Raw genomic sequence first — 18,680 nt, 5'->3', positions numbered from 1 at the left:
GCCCCGCCCCGCCCACTGCGTCACCGTCCCCGCCTGGCCACGCCCTCCCGGCCACGCCCTCCCATCGGGCCACGCCCCGCAGGGTGGGGTGGGGCTGAGCAGGATCTGGGGGCAAGAGCCCTCCTGGGGGGCAGAGAACTGCCCTGGGGGGCAGGACCCCCCTGGGGGGACAGCAGGCTCCGGGAGGGGGGGCAGGAACCCTCCTGGGGTTCAGAAGCCCCCGTGGGGGGCAGGACTCCCCCGGGGGCCTCATCCAGCCCTGGGTGCCCCTTTCCCCCCACCGCCGGGAGCAAAGATGGGCCCAGGCGGGGAGCCCCGTGCCCTGCCGCGTCCCCCTCCTCGCCCTGCCGAGGCCCAGCTCCGAGCCGTGGGGGAACGGGGCGCGTTGCCCCTCCTGATTTTGGCAAAACCGGTCACCCTTGGCTCCCTCCCCTTGGCTGTCCATGACCTGCAGCGGGAGCCGCCGAAGGGCTAACCCGCCCCAGCACCCTGCCCAGCACGGGGAGGTGTCGTTAGCAGAGAAGCAATTAATTTGGGCCCCTGAAGCCACAAGATGCTGCTCCTACCCTCGCACAGCCACCAGCATCCCTCGGGCATCCCGCACCCAGGCCATCGCTGAGGAGCCCTTCTCAGCGTCGCAGCAGGGGACCGGCGTCATCGGCAAGCAGCACCGGTTCCTTCATCTCACCGGGCTTTATCGGGGACGTCGAGCTCATTCCTCAGTATTTTTGCTGGAGGACTTTGGGGGAGTCTCAGACAAATGCCACCAACCCGCTGGAGGAGCGAGTGTGCTGGATCCGAACGCCGGCCGGACTTGCAAACAGCCACCTTCGCGTTGCTTTTATCCCATCCTGGTAAAATTTCATTTATTTTCCGTGTGCCAGAGTTTTCCAAGCTGACACAACCTCTACTTATTAAAAATACTGTGATACAGTTCTCAAACAACGGTGATGAATAGCGTAGTCCAAGAAAACCATTTTCAAGTACCAAAGAGGTGGATAAAGCACCAGGATCTGTCACGGAATGGCCTTTCTGTCTGGGACGATCAAATTTTCTCGATTGTCAGATATGTTCTTTGCTGATAAAATGCTCTTAATTTATTTTAAGAAACGCTGAGAGGAAGAAATACGGTCAGGAACGTAAGTTATATACACCGTTAGCTCCTGGCCATGTCTGGAAAGCAGAAATGCGGATTTCTCTGTATCCCGCGCGTTACCTCGCTCCGGCAAGGCGCGAGAGCTGAAGCCACAGTTCTGAAAGCGTTTTGATGCGGCCCCGGCCTCCCGAGGGCCAAATCATCTCCAGTGGTCTCGTAGCGAAGAAGCGCAGGTGGAAAATGCAGCACACTGGGGGCTGGTTGGTGCCTGTCGAGGCAGGGAGAGCGGGACAGGGCTTGTGCCCTTCCGCCGTTGTGTAAATCCCAAAGGAGGGGAGCGAGACCCCACCACCCTCCCAGTTTGGACACCCTCAGGACTGGCCAGGAATCCCACCCAGCATCGTCTCTTGGTGGTGCCCAAATCCCCATTTCAGCATGGCACAAACATTCAGGGGGACACAGGCCCTGAAATGGTCATCAGACTCCAGGCTGCCGCTCCTGTTTTCCCTCTGCGGATCCTCTGAGCAATTTCTCCCCCGGGAGGTGGCATCACTTCTTCCACAAGCATCGAGCACCCCATTTAGCCCTAAAAGAAATAGTAAATGCAGCTTACAGCTGGTGACCACCCACCACCACACCTGCAGGCGAGGGGTCGCCCACCATGAAGGTGCGGGGTGGGCGCTGGGAGCCAGTGGTGCAGGCTGCGCTCCCGGGCACTGATCGGTGGTTGTCTGTGGGGTGGGGGTGGGCTCTGCCGGGGCACCCCAGGGTGGTGGCAGACACCCAGGGTTGGGGACATAGCCGGAGCTGGGGGCTTGAGGGGGAGCAGGAGGGGGATCATGCAGGCATTGGCACTGGGGAAGCGCTCAGGGAGCTGTGGGTGCAAGAGCTGTTACTGGGAGAGGCAATCGACTCATAGCCCCTCATTACTGGGAGGACTGGGTGGGGGGCAATCACGCCAGGGGCTATTGCTACTGGGAGGACTGGAAGGGTGGAAATTGCCTCAGATGCCCTCATTAGTGAGAGGACTGGGGGGGGGGGCAATTACCCCAGAGACCCTCATTACTGGAAGAACTGGGGGGGGATATCCCCTCAGGTGCCCTTGTTACTGGGAGGGGGTAATTACCTCAGAGGCTGTCATTCCTGGGGGGGGGAATCCCCCCAGAGGTCCCCATTACTGGGAGGACTGGGGGGGGGGGGGCGCACAATGTCCTCAGAGACCCTTGTTACTGGAAGGACTGGGAAGGGCAATTATCTCAGAGGTCCTCATTACCAGGAGAACTGGTGAGGGGGGCACAATCACTCCAGGGGCCCGTGTTACTGGGAGGACTTGGGGGGGGGGGGGGCAGAAATTGCCTGAGGTGCCCTCATTAATGGGAGGACTGGGGGACAATTACCTCAGAGGTCCCTGTTACTGGGAGGACTGAGGGGGGGTATCCCCTCAGGTGCCCTTGTTACTGGGAGGGGGCAATTACCTCAGAGGCCGTCATTACTGGGGGTGGGGGGGAAATCCCCCCAGAGGTCCTCGTTACTGGGAGGACTGGGGGGGGGGGGCACAATGACCTCAGAGACCCTTGTTACTGGGAGGACTGGGAAGGGCAATTATCTCAGAGGTCCTCATTACTGGGAGGACTTGGAGCAGAGGGTAGCAGAAATTGCCTGAGATGCCCTTATTACTGGGAGGACTGGGGGGGGAGAAATTACCTCAGAGACTCTCATTACTGGGGGGGGAATTCCCCCAGAGGTCTTTGTTACTGGGAGGACTGGGAGGGAAGGGAGGGCACAATGACCTCAGAAGCTCTCATTACTGGGAGGACTGGGGGGGCAATTACCTCAGAGACCCTCATTACTGCGGGGGGGGGGGGGAAGAAACCCCCCCAGAGGCCCTCGTTACTGGGAGGACTGGGGGGGCAATTACCTCGGAGGTCCCCGTTACTGGAAGGACTGGGGGGGAACATCCCCCCCAAGTGCCCTCGCTACTGTGAGGGGAAAATTACCTCAGAGGCCCTTGTTACCGGGGGAAGGGGAAAATCCCCAGACGCCCTCGTTACTGGGAGGACTGGGGGGGCGGTTGCCCGCAGGCCGTCGGTACTGGGAGGGCCGGGGGTCCGGCACGGGGATGACTCGGGGTCGGGGGGGGGGGGGGGGGGCGACTGTTACGCAGCGGCGGCACAGAGAGCGACCCCTCCCCCGCCGCCGTGACGTCAGAGCGGCGCGCCGGCAGGGTCGCGGCCGGGGTGACGTCATGGTCTCGCGCGGGGCGGGCGGGGGCGGCGCTGTCCCCGCTGTCCCCGCGGCCCCGCTGCGGCCCGGGCGGGACATGGCCCCGCGCGGCCGCCCCGCCGCCGCCGCCATGCCCAAGAGGGGCGCCCGCAAACGCCTCAAGTTCCGGGCTGACGACGTCTGCTCCGAGCGCGGTGAGGAGCGGGCCGCGCCCGGGCCTGAGGCGAGCGGGGCCGGGCTGGGCCTGGAGCGGGGCCTGAGGGGAGCGGGGCCGGGCTGGGCCTGGAGCGGGGCCTGAGGGGAGCGGGGCCGGGCAGGGGCTGGGAAGAGGGGCTGGGCCGCGGCCTGAGGGACGAAGTGGTCTCGCCCGAGGGGCTGAGGGGCCTGGGCTTGGCCAGGGGGAGGGGAGTTGGGGACGGTCCAGCTTCCCCCGGGAGGTGAGCGGGGCCCACTCGGGCTTGTGCATGGAGAGGGCTGCGGGGGGGATCTGGCCCGATGTGGGAGTGTGGGAATGAGCCGTCTTGGTCCGCGAAGAAGGAGCCTGGGCCTAGAGGATCAGCCAGGCGTGAGTGTGAGGGGGGATGTGGAGTTTGGCGTTGGTTGGGGTGGAGGGAGAGGGAGAGCTGGGCAGGGGGGTGGCTCCCCTGGGCTCGGGAGCCTGATGGGCTGGGGTGGAGGCCTGCTGGGGGCTCCTGGCCTGCACCTCTCTGCTGGGGCTCCTTCTCCTGTTTGTGCACCTCCCGCTCAAGCCTCCGTTCCTGTGGGGAGTGTCCCCTTGAGGGATCGCAGCTCTTAGGCCTTCTATCCCCTCCCTTATAATCCGTAATCCCGCTGATGTCCTGTCTCCCGACTCTCCTGCAGTGACGGTGGCAGATTATGCTAACTCAGACCCAGCTGTCGTGAAATCTGGACGGGTGAAAAAAGCTGTGGCCAATGCAGTTCAGCAGGAAGGTGAGTCTACAGCGGGGAGCCTGCCTTCCCCAGGCTGCCTCTCTGTTTTGCTGACCTCTGCATGATGTGGGAAACTCCCCCTCCATGGCCTGAGAAAATCTGTCTCATTTGGTGCCTGAAAATGAGTCTGTGTTCCTCTGCAGAATCAGGTTTTTAGGATCTTAGGAGGTTTTGCAGAAAGCCTGTTGGAAGCCCAGTAAGAATTGCTGAGTCTTTGTTAGTGCCTGAAATGGAAGGCCTCTTTCCATTAACTGTTGGGTGTTACCTCCTGCTTGAAGCAGAAAACAACATGATAGCAGTCTTTATTACTTTATTACCTCATATAAAACTGTATACAACTTTATTAGCATGTAAAATTCTTTCCAGTGGGAATAAGGTTATGATAGTTCTGGCAAACATGTTCCCCCCCTGTGCTGCAAGCTGCAAGGGGATCTTTTGAGGGTGTTACTGTTTCCTTGGTGAACTGTATAAACAAGCAATTTCCTGGAAAGGTATTGCAATATTTGTTATCTGCTTCCTCCATGGCTTTTAGCTGCTGTGAGCATTCTGAACTACAACACCCTGTTTGCTTGAGAAATGCTGGAGGTGAATGTCACACATTGACAGTGATGACTGAACCCTTCATATAGGAAAACTCTTGTTATGTTGCTGAAATCTTACACGTTTAAAGAAAACAAGCTCTTTGCCTGAGTGCCTGTCATGGGGAGACTCCATGGGGCAGTGATGCTGCTGAATATCCTTTTTAGCTGCTACTTCTCAAGCTTTTAAGATCAGGGTACCTCCCTCTTTTGTTGCCTCCTTTGTAACAGGCTGAGGGCTTCCTTCTTCCCATTCCCTCTCCTGTTCACCCTTCTCTATTCTGTCTCTTTAAGGCAGTGCCTCAAAGTACTGCACTTCAGCATCATACCTGGCAAACTCTGTTGTCTTTTCTCCCTGCCCCACCCCGAGTCCTTGCATCCAGCATCGCTTGCTTTGTCCAGCTCAACCCCTCTCCTAAAATCCTGCTCTGTTTCTAGCTCACTTCCACGCTGTCTAGATGACTCCAGGTCACAGCAGTTCCCTGCCTGCCCCTTTCTCAGGTCTTTGCAGTGCAGAGTCACTGGGGCTTTCCCCTCCTTAGGCGGGGATCCTCAGGATCTCTCCTCCCCAGCCCCAGCCTTATCTGGTGCAGTCCTGACGCATGCTACAGCCTTATCTGGTGCAGCGTGCCACCACACAGGGACAGCAGCCTCTGCCCAGGGAGCTTTAGCCTTTGGCCTCGCTCACCTCCTGGCTCTTGGCTCCAAGTAAACATCGCACTGCGTGTGCCTGCCAGCAAGCGGGGAGCTTCATGGGGAGGGGAGCAAAGGCCAGGCGGAATTTTCCTGAGCTTTTTTCCTCCCCATCCTATCCCCCGGGGATGAGGTGGGAATTACTGCTGTGAGATGAAGAGGGGGTGCCTCTGCGAGATTGCGATGCAGTGTGATTCAGTAGACTCAGATGCTGATCTTCCCTTTTCAGAGTGCGACGGTTTCTTTTTCTAAACCCCTCTCTGAGTCTCTGTCAGTTGTTGTCCTCTCTTGCTTGGCTGTATTTGATGTCATAACTTACTGCCATTCGTGTTGCCATCTATTTCTCTTTGCCTATAAAAGGTCATGTAGAGAGGGCAGTACAGTTTGACAGTGAGGGATACCGCTGTCATGAATGCATACAGTTTACAGAGTAAACTGTGCAAAGCGAGGTAGAACTGGTTTAGCAAAGCACTAAAGCGCCTCTAGTCAGTGGGTACAGTCAAGCTCTATCTCAAGACTGGCTTTCCGTCCGCTGTCTTACCGTTTTGAAACCTTGTTCTGTGGTTAGAAATGAGAACGTCTCTCGCCTGAATCTATTTATGGTCAGTTCCTGATATTTTTTTCTTTGTCTGCTGCTCTGTCCCTTTAATTCAAACAGCACGTCTTGCTTTCCAGTGGCTCTGGTGGCTGTAATGTATAAAACCTTCCTGGGCTTCAGTTTGTGCTGGGTTAGAAAAGCTTGGGCAGTGCAAGCCTCCTCTGGCCTGGTCAGGTGCCTCTTGGTAGAAGTCCTTTTCTTCACCCAGCGCATTAGGTTGAAATTCAGCTTTCTTGAATGAATTTTACAGACTATTTGCAAAGTGTTTGCAATGCTGTTACAATGCTGGTCTCTCTGTGACAGTGCCTCATGCAGCTGTAACTAGGACCGCACCTTTCTTTTTCAAGACTGTCATTACTGCCTCACAAGTGGATTTTTCTGCCCTAATGAGCCCTCAGTTTACAGATCAATTTTTAAAAATAAAATTTTGTAACAGGGATGTGTCTAAGCATCTCCCCAGAAGCAGAACCTCCCCCCCCCCCCAAAAAAAACCAAAACCCAAAAAAACCAAACAAAAAACCAACTGACTCGACTTGCTGTTTTCCTCATTAGGCCAGAGTCTTTCCCTTCACTAAATTCTAGGAGAAGTAGAGCTCCTGTATGCTTGGCAATGAGTTATATCGCTGATGGATTGTGTGTCATCGGCCACAGGATCTCTTTATCCTGCTGAGAAGGGAGTGCATCTTCTCTGTGTTCATTGAACAATTACAGAGTAGGTGCTGGCTCTATACAGGCTGAACGGTGGTCATGCACGGAAGCTCTGGTATGCAGGGGAACCAGTTAGCACTGCAGAGAAAGAGCCTGTTGTTTTATTCGGAATTGTAAACAGCTTCAGCTAAACCAATGGGATCATCTGCATAATGTGCTGGTAATTGTCCTCATTGTTCATTCTTTAAAACAAAAAGCTGAATAATTATGTTTCCAATTCACTCACCCGTGCTAATCTTTCTCTGACAAGGTAATCCTCTGGCCCAGGATTTATTGCTTGTGTCGCTCACCAGAAAGCTTTAATGCAGTTAGCATTCTTAGCAGTGGTTCCACTGAAGTATCTCCTGAACTGGGATCGCCTTTTTCTCTCTGTTGGTATTCTTACCGTGTCGTTGCTTGTCATTTCAGTGAAATCCCTGTGTGGTTTGGAAGCTTCTTGTGTTCCTGCCGAGGAAGTTCTCTCCGTGTCGGGAGAGTCTTGTGACAGCAGCGATGAAATGGATACAAAGGAAAGCATCAACGGGCGAACTGCGTCTAGAAAAAAGAAGAGCAAAAGGCACAAAGGTATGGTCGCCAGCCTCTCCTGGGGGGCTCTGGGTGGGCTGCTTCTGCATATTCTGCGTGTGTGGTGTTAATGCTTGCTATTTGCAGGTTAGTCACGGGCTCTTTGGGGCATTCTGGAACTTGTATGTGCACAAAGAAATGCCAAGGGTTACATCACTTTTAGATCTGCTGGGTCAGAGGTGGTGTCTTTTCACACAGGCAGAGCCTTGGGCTTGAAATCCAAGCCGGAGAGCTCATTCCTTTCTTCTCTCAACCTTGGAAAATGAATGCTGCTCTGCGAAAGAGTTGTGAAACTTTGCCACTGGACGTGTTTCTTCTTTGAACACATGTTGGTGAAAGCAGGGTTTGCTTTGGGGAGAAAACAATGCTGCCGTCCCTGATGCATTTGTTGGCAAAATACAAACTCTGTCTTCAGGATGTTTCCAAGGCTGTGGTTTGTTACAAATGAGTTTAGAGGGCTCTTTTTCCAGCAAGCAAGTGAATTTGGCCCCGTGGCACCATAGTAAGTTAATTCCAGGGATACGTATCCTTCAGCATTTACACTTTGTGCAACTCTATAGAAAGCAATTTGCAACGCAGTGTAAGCAACAAACTGCTGCTGCACTGTGGAATCCTGCAGGAGTTTCTAATAACAGGTTGCTTTGAGAAACACATTTTAACTTGGTTTCTTGAACTTAAGAAAAACCTAACTTTGTTAATACTGATACTAATTTGTGTAACACAGGAACTCTCTGGGATAGGAGCTTAATATCTTTTATTAAGATGTGCTTGGGAATTCTGGGAAAATAAGAATATCCGAGTGGCTAGAGTTATGGGAGTTACGAGTCTGGAAAGACTGTGTTCTGTTCTACCACAACCTTGTCTTATTTCTGCTAAGTGTTTAGGGGAGAAAAAATGCTAATAGACAGACGATGCTTCTGGCTGCACTCTGCCGTTCAGCAGCTGTGTAGTTTGATGGCTTCTTGAGTCAGAGCTGAAACAGCAGAGCGGATGTTACAGCCCGATGTGGGTGTGCCTGCCATAAATCTGTAGTGGTGTAGGGAAGTGATCACATCCAGAGCTTTCCTTGGCAATGAACGTAGCAATTATAAGATGAGGATAACGTACTGCCTTTTGTTATTAACCTGCTCTCTCAGGATTAGATCGGGCACCCTTAAAATTCTTAAACACCTCCTTTGTGCCACTTGTTCACAAACCTCATAGCATTTTTTTCTGTTAGCACTATGTACAAGTCATATGTTTTCTTTCTCTTAATCTTCCTAACGCTCCATATTGTTTAGCTGTTTATGTTCTTTAGAAGTATTTTTTCTCCTAAAGTTGGAGCAACAACTGTGGAAAAACGTGTGCTGTTAACTTAAAAACACTGCAGGAATGAAAGGAGTTTCTGAACCTTCAGTTCTGGTTGAGCAGTTCTGACACCTCTGAGAGGAAGAACAGGCCGTTCTATTCATCTGAACGGCATTAAAAGTTTCCTATCCAAGAAGCTTTAATGAAATTGGAGATTTAAGAAAAGCAGTTGATTAACCAGTAGCAGAAGAGAATTGCTTGCCCTCCCTAGCAGAGCTCCTGCAAAAATATTGTGACCATTTGAACACAGAATTGACAAGCTTGGCAATGTCTTAATGTTCAGCAACTTCTAGGGTAAAGCCTTTTTTGATAACCCGTTAAATGAGCAGTTCTGATAAAAATGCATGAGCTTGGCCCTCCTTTACATAAAGTTGCGTCTGTATTTGCCATCCCATTTTTATTTCTCCGCTTAAGTGTTATTTTTTAGCTGTCAAAAGGTCAAGCATTGAAACAGGGTCCAGAAAGGCTGTGGGGTTTCCATCCTCGGCTACAGTCAGAACTTGATGGGACAAGATCCTGAACAAAATGATCTAATTCAGCCTGCTCTGGGCTGGGCTGTTCGGAGTAGAGACCTCCAGAGAACCTGTTCAGCCTGGATTATCCTTTGAATCTGCCACTTTGCATACTTGTGCAAACAGTGCAGCAGGGATAAATGATGGCAAATATCCAGCAAAGGGAAAACATGATGGTTGTGCGGATGGGCAAGTGAATGCTGATGAAAACCGGTAGCAGTGATAATGAAGTTGTACTAACTTGGGCTTGTTTGGCTGACTGTGTGTATATACATATTTCAGCTGCTTACCCCGTGCTACCGGTAGGTAGTAAAGCACACGCCTCTAGATGTGACTTGATAAAGAGGTTCTTTACCACACTAACATACCTTCATTGCATTATAGAAGATCCTGATGGGGGTGGTGGAGAAGAATACCCCATTGATATCTGGCTGTTGCTGGCTTCCTACATTCGCCCTGAAGACATTGTCCGGTTTTCTTTGATTTGCAAGAAAGCCTGGACTGTTACTTGCACTGCTGCCTTTTGGACCAGGCTCTACAGAAGGTGAGACTCTAGAGAATTTTTAAACTATTTGTAGGAGGCTTCAGCAGTGACCGGCTCTCTGCAGAGCTGTAAATAAGGGAATAATTCCCTCTAGGCTAGTGTCCTATGATATTTGCATATTGACATGGTGATGCAGGCCTCATTTGGTGAAGGGTTGTGCTATATCACGTCTGCTTTGGGTCTGGAAATGGATCTGTGTGGCATATTCCTGTATGCTCCATATAAAATCTCAAAGCATCATGTGCTTTTCTGCTTGCCATGGCCTACGCGCTCCTGTTTGTAACAGTGTGCTTTGTGTGTAAAGCACTCCGAGTGCTTACGGTAAGGTCAGCGCCATTACCTTACTGACAGACAGGCAAACATCACTGACAGAAAACTTGCCCTGCTTCAAGCTTTGATCATGGCCACCTTCCTGTAATTAGGGTGGCCTGAGAGAAACTAAGGCATTTTGGAGCTGTCTCGGTGGCAGAAATAAGTTATAAATAAAATACGAGAAGAAGAGCAAAGAGGTGGGCAAAACTTGAAAGAAATCCTTCTGTCCTGGTGTGTGTCACTTGAACTTGCCTTCAGGACAGAACTTTTTTTTTTTTTTTTTACGTTTCTGTATCTGTTGCCCAGGAGGCACAAGCAGCAGGAGTACAGAGCAAATAGCAGCCGTGGTCGTCCTCGCCCCTGGTTTTTAGTGTGAAGTTCCCTAGCAAAGGTTCCTTTGGCATCTGATCAAAGAATGACCCCCGAGAGCAGGCATTCAGACTGCTCAGGCAGTTCTCTGCAGGCATACAGTCAAGCTCAGCTAAAGTGATCCTTGAGAACCTGCAGGAATCTGCAGGCCTTTGTGCATCCTGCAGCTCAAACACCATCTGGTCCCTCTGGGCAAACTGTCTGCAAGGAATTATTGGGGAATTGTAGCTTGATATGCTTATGTGTATGCTGGAAACCTGTCTGATGCAGGTAAAGTCTTTGAGACTGTCATGTCATTTCATGTAGAGCACTACAACACCCTTGAAGCACTCGGAGTTGACAAGAGGTCCTCTGATCAATCAGATGTTCAGTTTTTTCTCAATGTTGATCTCTTCATAGCTCTCTTCTGCATGTCTCTGGCATTCTGACCCTTCAGCACGTGTTGGGTTTGTCGTTGGCTTTTCAGGCACTACAGTCTGGATGCGTACCTGCCTCTCCGCTTGCGGCCAGAGTCCATGGAGAAGCTGCACTGTCTCCGTGCATGTGTCATCCGGTCGCTGTACCACATGTACGAGCCTTTTGCGTCTCGAGTCTCCAGGAATCCAGCTATTCCAGACAGTACTCCCAGCACTTTAAAAAATTCCAGAGTAAGTGGAATCACTAAGGAAGTTGGATATGTCTGAGATGTTGCTCTTCCTGTTTTTTTTGTTCTCTTTCTAGAAGAAAAATAGTTGATGGTTAGATGGTCACCAGTGAAGCTTGGGTGTAGGATGATTGCTAACTCTGAATAGTGATTTTTAAAAGCATGCTGGTTATTTGTATCTGTGTAGTTGCTACTGCAGAGGATTCTAGTTACTCTGCTGGGTAACTTCTGCTTAAGTCCTACCACAACATCTTTGTAATCAGCAAAAAGGCACTTGCTTCACTGAATGTCACAGCTGCTAGGGATATTCGCAGCTCTCCCCTCCTCTGTTGCAAATTTGTTGCTGAAAGGAGGTTGCAGTAGGATCAGCTTTTATATCTTCTGCTTTATTCTGACACTGTCTGCCAGAATACATCTTTTCTCTGTAGCAGGCATCTGGAGAGATCAGAAGTGACACTGATAGCCTCTGAAAGGGAGTCATTTCGTACTACGTTCCTGTAGGTCATCCATCGTCCTTGGTGTCTGGGCGAGGGAGGGCAGTGAGGGTTGTGAGCATGGCAAATGTGCAGAGCAGATGTCTGCTTTGGGACCCGGGCTGCAGTTGTGTTGGGCTGTAAAGGGTTTGTCTCTGGTGTGGGCAGGCAATTCTCTTTGCTATCCCAGCTTGGAGCACTTGCATATCCATTCCTCTTTAATTGCTGTTGACCATTAACTCTGAAATGCCTCTGTGTCTCTTGTTTGGTTTTAACTTGCAACTGGCTGATACTCTGTGAGCAGCTTAAGCAACAGTGTGAATTCTCCAGCCTCCAAATCCAAAGTCAAAAACCTGTCGAATGAGGTTTTTGGAGCCAAACTGAAGTGGTTTTGGTTCAGAGTTGTACTTTGTTTTCCATGCAAAATAGAGCAATCTCATCTATCTGTGTGTGTGACATCCCTCCTTTCTTCCTTCCTCTCCCTGGGTGGATACTGGAAAAAATGTCATACCGCTTAGGGAGCATCCAGCAGTCACACAAGCAGGTGGTGCTGCAGAGCAGGAGAAGAGCACACAGTTCGGTGTGTAGTCTTATCTCTGCATCCAGAGCTCTTCATTCTCTTTGCGACTCCCCAGTTTGGGTATCATCTTTCTTAAAAAATAAAAAGCAAAACGTTTCTAGGAAATTCCAACTTAGTCCTTCTGAGTCTAACTTCCTACCACTGCTCGGATCTGGCAGCATGGCTGTAGGAGCTAGAAACCCTGAGATGATGCTGGCAGGGGTCGGCATTTTGGAAGCATTCACATTGACATCATAACGGCTTTGGTGCCCACTGCTAGTGCTTCTACTGTACTAACGGTGTGGGGAAGATTCTTGATGTGCAGCCTTTTATTATTCAGCTTTTAAAAAAGGAAATTAAATGGTGACGAGGCTTTGTTAGAACAGTAGAGGTTTGACCTAACCCCTTGGAGCATAAAAGACCCATCCTGAGTCTGGTCTTGCTGTGCTACTGCATTGCAAGACTCTGAGCTCCGCCTGTGTTACTGTGCGCAGAAATGCCTTGGCACAGTGGGTATGGAGGAGGATCTGATGTTGCCTCCCCACGTTCTTGCTTTCATGGGCTTTGGTTCTACCTTTACGGGTCATTGAAACTAATGGCAAATGCCTACATAAACTGCATGTGGCAAGAGGAGCCCCCAGACCCGGGTGTTATCAAATCTAGCTTTTCCTCTTTAATTTCCTTTTTTCTTTCCCTAGCCTAGCTTGTGTGGGACACTGGAGCCGTTATGGTGTCAGCAGAAGTGTTTGCCCTTTAAAGACACCCCCATTATTTTTGGTGGAGCGGCAGGCCGTACGGCGCGTCTGAAGGGCAGGACGGCTGACCCGTGGACGACATCCTCTGCCCCTTAGGAGGTACTGACCGTTTTGTGCTTCGCTACTTGCCATGACCAAACAAGTTGCTAGACCAGGCTGTCTCTGCAGGTGAACTACAAATGCCACTGATGGTGGAGTTAAACTCAGCAGCATCTGCTGCTCACCTGAGTTAAAAAAGATCTGGAGAATGTTTTTTATCAGGAAAAACTGAGGGCCACCTCCTCCCAGGTGGAGGTTACTTGACGCATGTTTCTGAGCTTGACTCCACATAGCTTTGTTGTTCACCTCATGAAGATTGTCGAGATAAAGTCCCTTTAAGGACTCTTGTTTATGGACACGACTCAGAGTTGAAGTAAAGGGTCTCCTATCACCTGTAGTCTCTAATTACGGAGCCCCCATGGTGGATGCTGGCTCTGGCTTTGTTTCATTTGGGGTCACGCTATTCTGGAATGAAATTAAATGTGTGCTTCACCCTGCAACCCAGTCAGGCCTTCTCTTGGCGTGGGAGAGGCTGTGTATGGGTCAGGGGGAGTTATCTTTACCCATATTATTCTTCCTTTTCCTGCTGACACTGTGGAAAGATAAGACCAGCTGTGGTGGGCTGGCATCTGTGGTGTGGAAACACTTTCAGTGATGGCTGGACTGGCTTGCCAGGTTCTTTTCTCGGCTGTTGAAGGCTAGTTGCTTCTACTCACTGGTAGGCAGGGAATTTCCCGACTACTCCGTTTAATGCAGGAGTTCTGCTGAGACTCCTGCTCTAGAACGAGTGCTACATCCTGGGATGGATCCTGTGGACCACACAGTGATAACTGGATTAAATTGGAGGACTCCTGGTGTATGTCTGCATGGGAGGGCAGTGCTGGTTACCTCTGATGCAGTTTGAGGCCCTTTTCTCATTTTCTTTTAAAAAGGCACAGTAGGTTGATCAGACTGTGCTATCCTGGCAGTGTTTTTATACTCTGAAGTATGACAGTCAGTGCCTAGTGATGTCAAGACCTTCTTTTGGCACTACCGTGGCTTAGGAACTTTCTCATCCGTCACCTCATAGCTCATGTATTGGTCTTTGCATTTCCCTCTGGATTCTCTTCTTCTTGATCCTTATTCTGTTTTCAGTTGTTCCTCGCTTTAGTCTTGTTTGAAGTCCAGTTTAATGGGAGCTCTTGGTGGGTGGGGGAAACGGGTGAATCTGTACCGCTCATCTCTGCCCTATGAAAGGGACAAATTGCCCCACAGGATTTTTCTGTTTAGCCTGTCAGTGGCTACCTGTTGTATCATCCAGTTGCATGATGAGTTGGCCAACTTGAAACTGGGAGGCCTAAATCGCTGAGTGTGTTCTTTGAACATAATTAATTTGAATAAATGGCTTCTAACTGCTCCTCTGTGATTGTGTTTGTAACCGGAAGCCTTTATGCTCTGCTAAAACTTATTTAAAGTGGTGCCTCTAAGGGTTTCATAATTTTGTGTTTCTTTTTTTTTTTTCCCCCCACCTCAGTGTCTGCTTTTCTGGTGCAAAAAGATTGAAGGGAACAGACAAGAAGCAATGTGGGAATTCAACTTCAAGTTCAAAAAGCAGGTATGAAAGAAGAACCAGAATGGCTGTGACTTTTTTTTGAAGCAGTAATGATTTTTTTGGGTGGTAGAAAGAAAGGTGGAAACTTTTTTATGTGTTCAGACAATAAATGGAAACTCAGACTCCCATGATAAACTAAAGCACATTCTGAAACTACACTCAGTTTTCAGTCTGTATTGATATTTAGAATCCTACATTTTTATTTCCTCATTTGGTATCCTTTCTCCACTGCAAGATGTGGATCGTTTGTTACCCCAAATAATCTAATCTTTGGGTCATCGCTGCTGATTCCTACCAAAAACCAGACTATTTTACTTTAGTGGTCAAAATGTAGACCAAAATCTCAAACTTCTTGTTTTACCATTGGAAAGATTTCCCAGAGAAGTAAAGAAAGCCAACACTGCCAATGAAAACCTGCCAATGAAAATGGGCCTTCGGAAAAGCCAGTAGTTTCAGGCAGCCTTGGGAATTCTGCAACTTTCCCCTCTAAAGAAATGGTCCTGCGAATTGCCTGTCCCGAGTGCTGGCTTTTTGTCGTTCATGTAACGCTCTGCCCAAACGCGTGGGACTGCGGTGGGAACCTGCTAGTCAGCGCTGGTGAGAAGCAGCCAAGCTCTCATCATAGGCTCCTGCTTAGCTAAATAAGTTTCTCTTTCTTTCAAGTCTCCCAGATTTAAGAGCAAGTGTTGCAAAGGTCTTCAGCCACCGATTCAGTATGAGGAAGTCCACACAAATCCGGATCAGGATTGCTGTCTACTGCAGATCACCACCTTTAACTTCATATTCGTGCCAATAGTCATGGGTATGACGTTTACCTTGGTAAGTGTTTGAGAAATCTGCCAGGCAAACTTGGCATGTGCAGTTTCTGTAAGGAGATGAAGAGGACACCTCTTTGGTGTTGCGTAAATCACGCTGCTGCGTCAACAAACCAATTTTGGGAATCTTAAGGTTAACGATCAGAGGAAGTGCTGAGGATCTCCTCAGTTTAGCTTCTGCATTTCCATCAGCTCTTCCCTATTTGGTGCAGCAAATACAGATGACGTAGAGAATCTGCAAGGAGCTGTGGTTGTGCAGCAGCATCTGGGGGCAGAGTAGCTGTTAGTACCCCAGGAGGGTACAAGAGGTAGGGACGCAGGAGAAGAGGAGGTCTTCACTCCTCAAGACAATATCTCCTTACCTTACAGCAATAAATTCTGAGAGCAAAAACCTATATGAGCAAACTCTTTCAATGGGTATCTGGTCCCTGACTGCTGATTGCTGGGAGAAAGAGCAGCTTTTGAACCAACCTCCACAAACTCCGCTCCAGACAGCAGCAGAGCAAGTGTGCTTAGGCAAGAGCAGTGGTAAAGCGTGGGGCAGCACATGTGGCTGTACTTGGAAGGTCTGGGTTTCAGAAGTGACCTGTGCCCAAGGGAGGTTCGGTCTGGCTTCACTGAAGAGTAGGGCGGGGGGTTCCAGACTTCCTCTGAGAGCCGCTTGCTTGCAGGTTCACTTCTGGCATTACTATTTGGGGTTGCCAGCCAGAGAGAACTGGTTTGCATCCAGTGCTATAGATTCAGAGCATAGCTTCAGACTTGTACGATTTAGAAGAATTAAAAAAATAATATATATAAAAGTGTACTGTGAAGAACTCTATTTATTCATCACTTTGATTTTCTGAAGCACCTCCTCCTCTTCTCTTGCAGTTCACCATCAATGTGAGCACAGACATGAGGCATCATCGCGTGCGCCTGGTGTTCCAGGACGCCCCAGTTCGCAATGGCAAGAAACCTCGCCTTGACCAAGGAGTGCAGGTTGTGCTGGACCCTGTGCATAGCGTGCGGCTCCTGGATTGGTGGCACCCACAGTACCCCTTCTCTCCAAAAGCTTAGTGCTCTCCTGAGTCTGCAGGAGCCGGCAGGTGACTGAATCTGGCAGGCCGAAGAGAATTTCTAGGAACCAGGAAATCTGATTTTTATTTCTTAAATAAATTCTGCAGTCTCCTTGCAAGTGGTTGAAGCTACTGAGCTAGTCTGTATGTATATAACTTCTGGTCAGTGATGGGCAGAGCTGAGTGTAAAGCAGAAACTATTTGTAAACACACTTTTATGTAAAATTCACATTTTATGATTTGAAAGGAGGTCCCTGGAACTGTTCATTTAAAATCCTTTTGGTGCTAATGAAAGTGGTCCTGTTTTCTGTTCGGGAAGAAGCAGGAGGTTTTGCTTTCCAGCTTGAATATGACCAGAAACAATTTACAAAAAAAAAAAAATCCGTGTTTGTTTTGCTGCAGCGTGATTGCATTCAAACGCAGCGTGTTATTTCGGTGTCTGAGAAGCACGGTAAGCAAAGCAGCAGTGATCAACAATAACACTAATTCACAGTCCAACAGATATGAGTTTAAGGAAAGAAAAAAAGCAGAAATGATCAAACAAAGGCATTATTTCAAAGAGGATTTGTAAGGCAAAAGTCTTTCTTGAATGTAAAGATGCTCCCAAGTTCTCACCCTGATGTTTCTTCTTTGAAAAGAAGATCTAAACTTTTAAAACCAGAAGGTGCTTTTCAGAGAAGATAAACGGAGGGAGGGGATAAACTAAAATAACTGAAGCAGTGATGAAGGACGTGACTCTGTGTCTTTTCTAAGAGCAGTGGAGCAGTGTTGGCCTGTTGACACCGGAAGGCCCAGAAGCGATCGGTGATGTGATTCTTGACTAAACAAATTCATTTCTGTGAGGAAGAAGCAGCCCCGAAATTTTCTGTGGCTTTGGGTTGATGGAGCAGGGAGAGAGGCCCAGAGGCTGGGCCTGTCCGTTGTGTCCAGAACGAGTTGGGCTGGAGATTTAATTCAGCGGGTGAACATCTTGCTGCTGAGAGAGGGGGGTCTCGTGGAGGAGCGGCGGCAGGCAGAGGAGGTACTGGAGTGCAGGTGGGCAGCAGGGGAAGGAGGAACCCTGGCCTGAGTTCTGCTGCCTGTTGATGCTTAGCTCCTCAGTCCTATTTCACATCAGATCTTGTCTCAAGCAGGAGTAACCGAGCGCTTTTCCGTGCGTGATGTTTAGTGAAGCTCCCGGAAGGAGAGGGAGTTCTGCCATCGCGGTTTGAATTTAATATGCAAATGCCCCACGGTCCCTGTGTAGCTGCCTGCAAGGAGTTTCTTGCGTGTGCCTCTGCCGCTCTGTAAATCACCACCAAGGACGTCTACCCCAAACTTGGATCTACGTTAGATGCTCTGTGATGGTGACTTCAAACGAATGTGTTCGGGAGACCTCCTGTCTCACAGTTCCCCTTTTCACTGCCGCTGAATACGCAGTGATGCCAACAGGTCAGCTTTGAAACTAGATCAGTTGAAGCAGAGATACAGGGCAAGAGAAACGTGTCGCAACCGTGATAAGGAAGCTGGTTCCCGGGGTAGTGGAGCCTGGTCCGAGTTGTGATCGCCTTTGTGGTGCCGGAGAGGAAGGGCAGCAAGTTAGCGCTGGAGCTGTGGGTGAAGGCTGCAGCCGCAGCGCTCCGTCCGAGCGGAGCGTTGTGCAACACGTGGCAGTGCCTGTGCAGAAGGAAGCTGCTCCAGGACAACGGATGAGTAAGTCGCCTTTTTTGAGGTGCGGTTAAATACCGCTGAACTGTGACAAGTCGTCAGTGGTCGTGTGGTGGACTTCCTCCACGGGAGTTTAGTAAGTGAAGCATTGTCAGCTTGTGCGGATATCTGTTGTCTTGGGCGGGAGCTCTCTGGGCTGGCGTACGCCCTCCTAGGGAGACGGCTATTCAGTCAGAGCCTGTTTTCTGCAGAATCCAAGGCGCTTTGAAGAGGATGCTTCAAGGCGTCTTCCACTACAGACCCTGAAAACTCCTCTGCTTTACGCGATGATGCCAGTGCCGTGTGCCTGGTGATTGCTGCTTGTGCAAGATGTGGACGTGGAGGGTGGGAGCAGAGATGTTCGGTCCCGGCTCGGGGCTGGGTGGCAGGAGGACGGAGCAGGCTGGTGTCTGCCTAAGGCTCTGCCCTCACCTGCGGAGACCTGACCCAGTTGAGTGGGGACTGGGAACGGTGGCCTGCGCCTTGCTCTCGCTTCTGTGAAGAAATACAGAACAAATCTTAGGGCTGCGTGTTTCTGACATCTGTGAAAGCAGGAACAGGTTCTAATC

General features: G+C 50.2%; 1 protein-coding gene across 1 annotated transcript; it reads left to right on the top strand.

The window, feature by feature from the left end:
- Window positions 1-3,327: 3,327 nt before the first annotated feature.
- On the top strand, window positions 3,328-16,558 carry TMEM183A (transmembrane protein 183A). The gene is made up of 8 exons (XM_087762286.1): window positions 3,328-3,513; window positions 4,181-4,270; window positions 7,256-7,411; window positions 9,655-9,814; window positions 10,962-11,142; window positions 14,478-14,558; window positions 15,219-15,374; window positions 16,241-16,558. The coding sequence occupies exons 1-8, from the start codon at window positions 3,342-3,344 to the stop codon at window positions 16,424-16,426; spliced, it is 1,182 nt and encodes a 393-aa protein (XP_087618412.1). The 5' UTR covers window positions 3,328-3,341; the 3' UTR covers window positions 16,427-16,558.
- The last annotated feature ends 2,122 nt before the right edge of the window (window positions 16,559-18,680 follow it).

This window comes from Nipponia nippon, unplaced genomic scaffold (genome assembly GCF_047370975.1).
Source record: "Nipponia nippon isolate SJK-2023a ecotype South Korea unplaced genomic scaffold, ASM4737097v1 scaffold_25, whole genome shotgun sequence".
NCBI classification, from domain to species: domain Eukaryota; kingdom Metazoa; phylum Chordata; class Aves; order Pelecaniformes; family Threskiornithidae; genus Nipponia; species Nipponia nippon.
This window is presented reverse-complemented; position numbering and strand designations above follow the sequence as displayed.

Bases quoted from the DNA above. Each gene is read 5' to 3' on its own strand.
- TMEM183A (XM_087762286.1), top strand. From the start codon at position 3,342: ATGGTCTCGCGCGGGGCGGGCGGGGGCGGCGCTGTCCCCGCTGTCCCC. The intron at 14,559-15,218 runs GTATGAAAGAAG...CTTTCTTTCAAG, and splicing joins ACTTCAAGTTCAAAAAGCAG to TCTCCCAGATTTAAGAGCAA. The intron at 15,375-16,240 runs GTAAGTGTTTGA...CTTCTCTTGCAG, and splicing joins TGGGTATGACGTTTACCTTG to TTCACCATCAATGTGAGCAC.